General features: G+C 44.6%; 1 protein-coding gene across 1 annotated transcript in view; it reads left to right on the top strand.

Moving 5' to 3' along the window:
• Nucleotides 1-5,066: 5,066 nt before the first annotated feature.
• The window catches only part of LOC310824297 (E3 ubiquitin-protein ligase MARCHF8-like), a gene marked incomplete at both ends in the record, with an annotated part of 208,148 nt that continues 202,970 nt past the window's right edge, over nucleotides 5,067-10,244 (top strand). The window contains one exon of the mRNA XM_083697179.1: nucleotides 5,067-5,161. Coding sequence (XP_083553305.1) covers nucleotides 5,067-5,161 — 95 coding nt within the window. The remainder of the gene's footprint in view (nucleotides 5,162-10,244) is intronic.

The following is a 10,244-nucleotide window of genomic DNA, read 5'->3' as shown; positions in this document are numbered from 1 at the left end:
TTATTCACACTCACGAATCCCTCGTCGACTTGCCAGCCGCAGCTTTCCAGCCCCTCCCGAAAGCAGAGGCACACACATCTTAAACCACTTCGTTAACGAGGCTTCATTTGCAACCGGTGCGCAAAAAGCCTTGCTTCCGCACCCTGGCCACGGTCCTGTAGCTCCCTCTACAGGCCGAATGCTGCATGTCCCCCCACAGTCATCAACAAATCACTCAATAAGTTGAATTGAGTCCATCTTAATGCAAGAATAATAGTTCATGTAATTTCGGAATAAATATTTTTGTTTTTATAGGGTCTCTGATTTGCATAGGAATCAATTACACACTGTGTAGATTAGGTTGTAATTACAAACTGAGCAAATGGAGAGGAACAAAACAGCTCAGGAAAGCGAATCAGACCCTGTACCGAGTAAAGGGTCTGAATACTTATGTAAATGTCAGTTTTTTAGTTTTAATAAATTAGCAAACATTTCTAAAAACCTGTTTTGGCTTTGTCATTATGGGGTATTGTGTGTAGATTGATGGGGGGGAAAACATGAATTTAATCCATTTTAGAATAAGGCTGTAACATAACAAAATGTGGAAAAGGTTAAGAGGTCTGAATACTTTCCGAAGGCACTGTATACTAAAACTTGTCACATCCAAGCGGGCAACCACTTGCCCTCTCGATTCTATCCCCTCACCCTTTCTCCAATCCATTTCCAAAGACCTCCTTCCGTTCCTTGCCACCATAATCAATTCCTCTCTCTCCACAGGATCTGTCCCAGCTGTCTTTAAGACAGCCAGAGTCAAGCCTCTTCTCAAGGAACCAACTCTTGACCCGTTTGCTGTCCATAACTCCAGACCGGTATCCCTTCTCTCCTTCTTATCTAAAACCCTTGAACGTGCTGTCTCTAACCAACTGTCTCACTATCTCCTTCAGAACAACCTCCTTGACCCTCACCAATCCGGCTTTAAGGCTGCACACTCTACTGAGACTGCCCTCCTTGCTGTTCCTCCACTCTGCTCAATCTTCCTCCCTCCCCTCTGTTCTCATTCTTCTGTAACTGTCCGCTGCATTTGACACAGTAAACCACCAGATCCTTCTCTCCATCCTCTCAGAACTAGGCATCTCTGGCTCTGCACTCTCCTGGTTTGCATCCGACCTGGCCGATCGCTCTTCCCAGGCAGCACAACTCTTGGTCCAGGCACTTGTGATCTCCCGCCTTGACTGCAACGCACTCTTGGCCGGGCTCTCAGACCTCTGCAGCTCATCTAGAATGCTGCTGCCCATCTGGTGTTCAATCTTTCATGTCTCTCATGCCACCCCCCTCCTCCGCACCCTTCACTGGCTCCCGGTAGCAGCTTGCATCAGATTCAAGACTCTGGTGCTCGCCGACTGGGCTGGAAATGGAACAGCTCCTCCCTACTTGCAAGCAATGGTCAGCCCCCAAACCCTTGCCCGATCACTCCGTTCTTCCACCTCGGCTGGTCGCCTGGCACCGCCGCCTCTACGAGGATGCAGCGGTCGCGCTGTTCAATCACAGCTTTTCATTGTCTTGGTGCTCCGGTGGTGGAATTAGCTTCTCACTGCTGTCAGGACTGCAGAGTCACTACCTATCTTCCGCCGTAGACTGAAGACCGATCTCTTTGCAGTTCCTCTACTGTTAATAAAAACATTATAAAAAAGAATAATCCTTCCTTCGTCCAGCATTGTGACTGCCAATGGCACCTGGTCCTAGCATAGATTTTTTCTTATGATGGCTGATGTATAGATGATTAGCTTACTTTAGACAAATGTACTGTTGTAAGTCGCTTTGGATAAAAGTGTCTGCTAAATGTCAAAAAATGTAATGTAAAAAATCTCTGATCTTGTTGTTTCGTGGAAAGATTACCTGTACAGTACAGTCATGAGAAAAAGTTAGGACACCCCCCAAAATATTAAGTTATTCTCTTAAAAATATGGACATATCAATATGTTATCTTCTTTCTAACAATGTCTATAGATAAAGGGGATGTAATTGAACAAAAAACTATGAAAATGTAACTTTGTAATCATTTATTTAACGAAAAATTAACAATAATGCCAATTCCTACTGAGGAAAAAGTTAGGACACCCTATGCCCTAATAGCTAGTATTGCCCCCCTTGGCTGAAATAACCTCAATTAGACGTTTCTTATAACTGTCTACAGGTCTCTGACATCAATTGGGAGAAGGTTTTTCCCACTCCTCCTTGCAGAATTCTTTCAGCTGTGTGATGTTCGAGGGGTGTCTTGCATGCACAGCCAGTTTCAAATCAATCCACAGCATCTCAATAAGATTAAGATCCGGGCTTTGACTTGACCATTCCAGAACTCTCAATTTATTTTTCTTGAGCCATTCCTTGGTAGATTTACTGGAATGTTTTGGGTCATTGTCATGTTGCATGGTCCACATCTGCTTCAGCTTCAACTTTCGAACAGATGGTCTCACATTTTCCTCAAGCACCCTCTGATACAATACAAAATTCATAGTGGATTCTATGATGGTGAGCTGACCAGGCCCTGCTGCAGAAAAGCAGCCCCAAACCATGACATTTCCACCCCCATGCTTCACAGTTGGTATGAGGTTCTTGTTCTCAAATGCTGTCTTGGTTTTGCGCCAAACATGTCTACTCTTACTGTGCCCAAATAGTTCAACTTTGGATTCATCTGTCCAAAGCACATTGTTCCAGAAGTTCTGGTCTTTCTCTAGGTGTTCTCTGGCAAACTTTAGTCTTGCCCTGATGTTTTTTTTTGACAGCAGGGGTTTCCTCCTTGCACACCTCCCATGTAATGCAAACTTGTTCAGTCTCTTTCTTATGGTGGATGCATGTACTTTGACATCAATTGTGGCAAGAGATACCTGTAGGTCTCGTGATGACATTCTGGGATTGTTGGAGACTTCTTTAAGCATCTTTCGGTCAGCTCTTAGGCTGAACTTGCTTGGGCGGCCTGACCTGGCCATGTTGGTGGTGGTTTTAAATGTTCTCCACTTGTAAATTATTTTCCGGACAGTGGAATGAATTTCGAATAGTTTGGAGATCTTTTTATATCCCTTCCCAGACTCATATGCATCTACAATTTTTCTTCTGAAGGCCTCAGAGAGCTCTTTTGATCTCGCCATGGTGATGCAACTCACTTCAACAATCAAGAGCAAACCAAACTAAACTGTATGTCTGTATGTCTTCAAATAGAACAGAGGGACTACACTATCTGTGTCCATCAGTGTGTGTGTGTGGTTTTGGTTTAATTAATTGACCTCTGGAGCTGGGCTGGAGCCTGAGTCTGAGCCTGCACTGCACACACTCCAGGACCAGGGCTGGTCACCACTGTGATGAACAAATCAAATCAAATCAAAGTTTATTCACCATATACATAGAATACAGCTGTAGACGATGCAATGAAATGCTTAGGGCAAGCTAGCTCCTCAACAATGCAGCAAACAACAATCAAACAATCAACAATGCAATACAATATAATAACAATAAAAACAAACAACATAAGGTGGCAAAGTGTATAGCAGCAGAACACAACGAGCCTTACGGTCATACCAGGCGGTTATACAACCGCGCAGGATACTCTCTATGGTGCACCTGTAGAAGTTTGTGAGGATCTGGGGGGCCATGCCGAATTTCCTCAGCCTTCTGAGAAAAAACAGACACTGACGCGCCATCTTGATCACTATGGGTGTGGTGTGACCATGTTAAGTCCTCAGTGATGTAGACACACACCCCCCCCCCCCCGTGTGCTTCCTGTTACTGTCACTGTGAACCAATCAATGAGTTCTAGGGTTCTTCCCAAAGAATGTAAGAGTGAACCTTTCAGTGCCAGTATGTAAACAAATGAAACTTCATTAATGATAGAGTAACTATGTTTGATCAAACAACATTGTTGTTAAAAACAAAAGTGAAAGAGTTATGATGTTCCTCAGTGAATTCAGCATTTGTTGCACATTTTGACATGAATAAACGCGAGTCAGGTTTTGATAATGCAATCCAGCGCCACGCTGTTCAAAACTCCTGGGGAGAACTCTGAGCTCCTTAAGGTCAGATCTGACATCGACCTTCCATCAATATTCTGATGTTGCCTTTTATAAACATCATAATGATGCTGTTGGGTAATTGTCCCTCTGGCCCTTGATAACATAAATTATATTATGATCAACTGAGGTCATTGTGCTGAAAATGCTAAACCTGGACTGGAGTCTATGACTAAGCCTGTTTTTGTGTGTGTGTGTGTGTGTGTGTGTGTGTATGTGTGTGTCCGTGCAAGCGTGTTGCATATGTAGGGAAGTAGTAGCCTGAGCATTTAGTGTTATAACTCATATTTTAGATATGGAAAGAATTACTCTGTGAGTATAAAACACACAGAGGTAACCATCTGATGAATCTGTCTATGTGTTAGTCAGACACAGAGATAGATTCTCTAACACTAACCTGTTCTATTCTCTATGCTGTTAGTCCCCTTTGTGTTGGCCTCTGACTGTATGAATGATGAACTGACAGTGCATGTGCACGTGCATGTGTGTGTGTGCATGTATATTCTAGCTGTGGTTAGTTATTGTAGGTCAGTGCTCTGTCAGGGGACTGTCAGCCAGGGGATGTATTGGGGCTCCTCGATTCGCAGTAATTAGTTCCTGTGGGACTCTGTATGTTACTCTCTCACTGTTGAAAAAAAGATAACGTGAAAATAGAGAAATGGGCCTCATGGAGAGGAGAATGTCTGCACACTTAACAATCAACAAGACCAACATAAACCATCAAATTGATCTAAAACAAAGTCTGATTGCACTGCTCCCCAGGCTAATTGCATTGGTCTAAAGAGGATAGTTTGATGTGTGTGTGTGTGTGTGTGTGAGTGACAGTGCGTGCGCCTCCATGCATTTGAATGTGTGTGTCTTTGTGTGTATGTGTGTATTTAACCCTCCCTCTATATCTCCTCTTCCCTCTATATCTCCTCTCTAGAGCAGTGCAGGCTGGGAGTAGCGGTTTGGACCATCATGCCTGTTGCCGTGGCAGTGGGACAGGAAGTGTGTGTGTGAGTGCGCCCAATTGGCTTCGCTGGGATGAACATGCCACTGCACCAGATCTCGGTCATCCCCTGTGACGTCACTTCCTCCAGGGTCTCTGGCAGCGGGAAGGCCAAGGACAAACTGGTAGGGTGAGGGGGTGGGGGGTAGTCGGTGGTCACTGGAGTGCTTTGTAGGTTAGGAGTAGGATTTTGTAGTCGATACAGTGTTTGACAGAGAGCCAGTGAAGGTCATGGAGAACAGGGGTGATGTGATTCCAGGATTTGGTGGAACCTACAGTTCATTACCTGATTATTATATCACAGTTATATCACATTGTGTGTGTGTGTGTGTGTGTGTGTGCAATTCAAACTGAATCCAGTGAAGTCAACTATTGGGCACATTCTAAATCAGCAACTAAATGGGAATTCAGCAGATAGGGTAATCCTGAAGTCCACAATCAGCTCCTTAGTTTTGCTGATGTTGAGGGAGAGATTATTATCCTGGCACCAGTCCGCCAGGACTTTTACCTCATCCCTGGGGGCTGTCTCATCGTTGTTAGTGATCAGGCCAACCACAGTGGTGTCATCAGCAAACTTGATGATGGAGTTGGAGCTGTGTGTGGCCACACAGTCATAGGTGAACAGGTAGTACAACAGGGGACTGAGCACACAGCCCTGGGGGCCCCCCCGTGTTGAGAGTCAGAGTGGAGGAGGTGATGCTCCCTACCCTCACCACCTGGGGTCTGCCCGGCAGGAAGTCAAGGATCCAGTTACACAAGGAGGTGTTAAGACCCATGTCTGTTAGGCGGGTGGTAGTGCGGTGGACCCAAGTGCGGAGAGATACTCAGACGACAGCGTAAAGTGTTTCTCAAAAAGGGGGTTTTAATCACAAAACTGGGGAGTGGTATACAAACAAACACTGGGACCAAACGGTAAAACAAGGGTGGAGAAAACAAGCTCCATTAACCAAGGTACACACTTAATAAGTGGAATAATAAGGACAACGGGATAACCACTGGGAATAGCGAAACAGACGGGGAGAATCTCGGACAAAGACATGGGGAACACACAGGCTAGATATACGAACAGGGGACAGAACACACAGGTGTGACGATTCAGGGTAGATTGGGAGGCCACTGGCCCGTATAGCCAGAGGGGGGCGCCAGAGTCACCAGACAGCAACCTCAGGCGTGACACATGTCCCTGAGCTTGGTGACAAGCTTGGAGGGGACTATGGTGTTGAATGCTGAACTGTCGTCAATGAACAACATAGGTATCTTTCTTGTCTCGGTGGGATAGGGCAATGTGGAGGGTGAGAGCAATGGCGTCATCAGTGGATCTGTTGGGATGATATGCAAATTGGAGAGGGTCCAGTGTGGCAGGTAGTGTGGAGTTGATGTGGGACTTAGCCAACCTCTCCAAGCACTTCATGATGACAGATGTGAGTGCAACAGGGCGATAGTCATTAAGGCAGGTTGCCTTGGTCTTTTTGGGCACTGGAACGATTGTGGTCACCTTAAAACAGGTGGGGATTACAGACTGGGACAAGGAGAGGTTGAATATATCCGTGAATACACCTGCCAGCTGGTCAGTGCATGCTCTGAGGACACGTCCAGGGATGCCGTCTAGGCCAGCTGCTTTTTGTATGTTGACACATTTAAAAGCTTTACTCACGTCGGCCACAGTGATCGATAGCATACAGTCCTTGCAAGTAGTGGGAGCCTTTGTAGGGGGCTCCTTGTTGCTTCCCTCAAACCGAGTGTAAAAGGAGTTGAGCTCGTCAGGAAGCGAAGCATCAGTGCACAAACTGCCAGGTCTCCCCTTGTAATCCACGACACATACCTCTCACGTCAGTGCCTTGGTATTGTGATTCTATCTTGTCCCTGTATGTCCTTTTAGCTTCTCTGATGGCTTTGTGTAGGTCGTATCTGGATTTCGTTCAAATGCGATGGTCCCCACGCTCTTAGCAAAGCATGGATATCACCGTTAATCCATGGCTTTTGGTTGGGGAATGTCTGTAGCGTGTCAGTGGGGACAACATCGTCGAAACATTTCCTGATGAAGCCAGTGACAGAGTCTGTGAAATTGTTGATGTTATTATCTGCCCTGAACATGTCCCAATCGGTGCAGTCATTTTGTCTATGTAGACTGGATCAGTGCATGATCTATGCAAAACATTAAGATAGGCATGTCTTTCTTCTAGGATCCAGCCCTTATTCAGTCAGTCAGTCAGTCGTTAGTCAGCGTTTGCTTTAGCCTGCCTGGAGTGCCAGATGGACAGGGTTCACACTTTTTGGACGACTCCATTAGTTCCATTCTGCCAGGAAATGTAGTCAACCACAGTTAAATATTGCAAATAATTTCAAATACTATTTGAACATAGTCAGTCAGCAGGTTGAGTGGTTAATTGGTGGTTAATCCCCTTCCTGGGCCTCTCTCCCTCACTATGTGTTGCCCTGGCCTAAGGGCACTCAGTAGTGGGTGGTTGTTGAACTGTGCAACAAAGCCAAGTGCTAAGACATTGTGTCTCTGGGCCTGCTCAGTGTCTGGCCTCTCATTAGCATGTGTGAGTGAAGATGTAATAACCGAAGGATTCTTAAAAAGAGAAAGAAGGACTAGACGGGATAAGAATAAAGAACACATGTATTCTCCAGTACAACTTCGATTATGGTAATGATAAAGCGGACTCTACACACAAGTGGTCACATGACCAACTAACACAAGTTAACATTACGTTATATACTCCAAAATATATTTTATGATTAATAATGATTGAGAATGATTTGCTCATCCCTGTCAATCATATCGGATCCTAGATTCCATTAAGAATACCCAATATGCTATGACCATGCTTTTAGTTACAAGAAATTGTGAGGAATCAGGGGATCAATTGGCTGTCTGGCAGGCACGCCGCAAAAGCTAGTGGCCACTTGTGGTACCGTTGTAGTTCTGCCCAAAAAGACAATTCCCAATGTAATTCCAATGGCAGAGTTGGTATTGTTCCTGGCCAAATGAGGTCGATTCCTGATGTTTTACAATTACTTAAAATACACAAATTCATGCCTTGGCCGTCGTCATTTTTTTTATAGACCAGATTGGACGATAGAAACATTTATCTTACCTCTATAAGTCATATGGAAGAGTCTGAGCCAGCCAAGGGGCGGGAACGCGCAGGGAGTGAAGCACTGCGAACGAGCATGGAAACCTTATGAACCATGCTGGACTTCGGCGCGTTGCATCCAGAAGTGCCGCAACAATTGAGCACTAACACTAAAGTACATAAAATCACATTCTGTGTGCAGTATAGGCCAGTACATGCATTATGCTTTTGTATATTCTCAATAATAGTTGTAACATGTAGCTATACTGCACGATCATTAATGCAAGATGACAATATAGAAGGCCAATAAAAATGTAATGGTGATTAATTTACTTTAATTACGTCTATGATGCATAATAAATAGTTAATTATGACAATAAAGACACTGATGTTGAAAATAATGACACTGTTATGATATGTGATAGGCTATGAATTCTGATTTTGCAAAAGGCATCATTTGATGGCAATCCATTACTTGGATGCCTAAGATGATGGCGAAGTTAAAGGACAATGACATTTAAATTATTGTTATGATTTGGCCTACTAAAGATTTCATATTTAATGAAAATATTAATTAATACATTATGACAGCGATGATTAGGCTGCACAAAGTTGTTATGATTAACCGTGGATTCCCCCCCAAAAAAATGCATGTGTAAAGCTTTGACAATTTGTGTGTACATTTCTTTCAATAGTTCAAACTGATTAGTTGTGTGATTAAAATGTGTGCTTATAATTGTACTAACTGTACTGGTGGAGGGGGCCCAAAGTTTCATGAGAGATGGGACAAACTAAGCAATATAGCCTATTGATCTATGGCATGGCTACTTATAATGCCCAGGTAATTCAGCGTGCCATTTTCACCTTGATGTTGATGAGGTGTGCGAGCCGATTGATAACGTCAGTATTTGCCATCTTGCAACTCAAATTGTAGGCATTGGCATATTTACTGTACATTAGCCTACACATCGTTGAGTACACCGAAGTTAGCAGCATAATTTCTCTCTGACTCGTGAGTTTGCCAGTCTCCAGGTTTGTGTTAGGTTAATTCATATTTTTTCTACATCCATTTGGTGGAAATACGCTTTTAGTTATGTAGTATGTCTTGTCTTCAAATAAATCCATAGCATTTACATACCTGTTAACACAATTACAGTTAAATGCTAGCGAACATCATGAGATGAGATCAACAACTTGTCAATCGTGGCAAGTGATGGAAGATATTAAGAAAGCTTATTTGCGATTTACAATTCTGTGGTATTTGGACGTTTTCTGTGGGATTTACTTCGGATGATAATATCAAGTGGATAATCAGTGTGCACATCGTGGCTTAAGGTAAGACTTTCTATAAGTATACTGTAGCGCCGGCGAGGGGCGGGGCTATTGTTGTTCTATTGTTTAGGCTACTGCTATTGGCTGCTGCTGTGTTCCCATCATGCCATGCAGTGTGAATGTTCGGGGCAAAACCGTAGGCTTGAGTGTTGTTGGTTTTAGTGGCCCAATGTTAGTTTTGTTGGTTAAGTTAAATCTTTTGTGCACTGTTGTATAAATTACAATAAACTCACTAAAAGCTATTAAGCCTCTGCTGCTCATGATTGCCACAATGGTGTCAGAAGTGGGATATTATAAAAATTAACCCTTACGAAGATGGCAACGTCGAGAAGCTATTTTGCTTAGAAACTTCGCGAGATTAGACGTCACTGAACACCGAAACTACCGAAGTAGACGTCACTGACCGCCGCAGAGAGACTGCCACCGCTGACCATTGCCGAGAGGGCGTCGCTGACCGCTGCCGCCGAGAGCTCGCCGCTGATCGCCGTCGCCGAGGGGTCGACGTCGACCGCTGCTGCTATCATGCCCATCGCCATCCCAGCACCACGGACCACCTTCAAGCTCCCACAATACGCTGGCATCACAACCCTGGAGCCATACCTTGCTCAAGTTGGGCTGGCGGCAGTGAATAACAATTGGAGCAACCAAGACACTGCTGCCCACGTTGCCCTAGCACTTGAGGGGAAGGCGCTGCAGGTGTTGCTCGACCTTACGCCCACCGAGTGACAAGACTATGCGATGCTGGCAGCTGCATTGGAACGGCGTTTTGGTCAACGGGTCTCAACGGACAGCATGCGAGAC

This window comes from Argentina silus, assembly GCF_951799395.1.
Source record: "Argentina silus genome assembly, chromosome: Y".
Taxonomy (NCBI): Eukaryota; Metazoa; Chordata; class Actinopteri; order Argentiniformes; family Argentinidae; genus Argentina; species Argentina silus.
The sequence above is the reverse complement of the archived record's forward strand: the minus strand, read 5'-3'. Positions and strand labels throughout refer to the sequence as shown.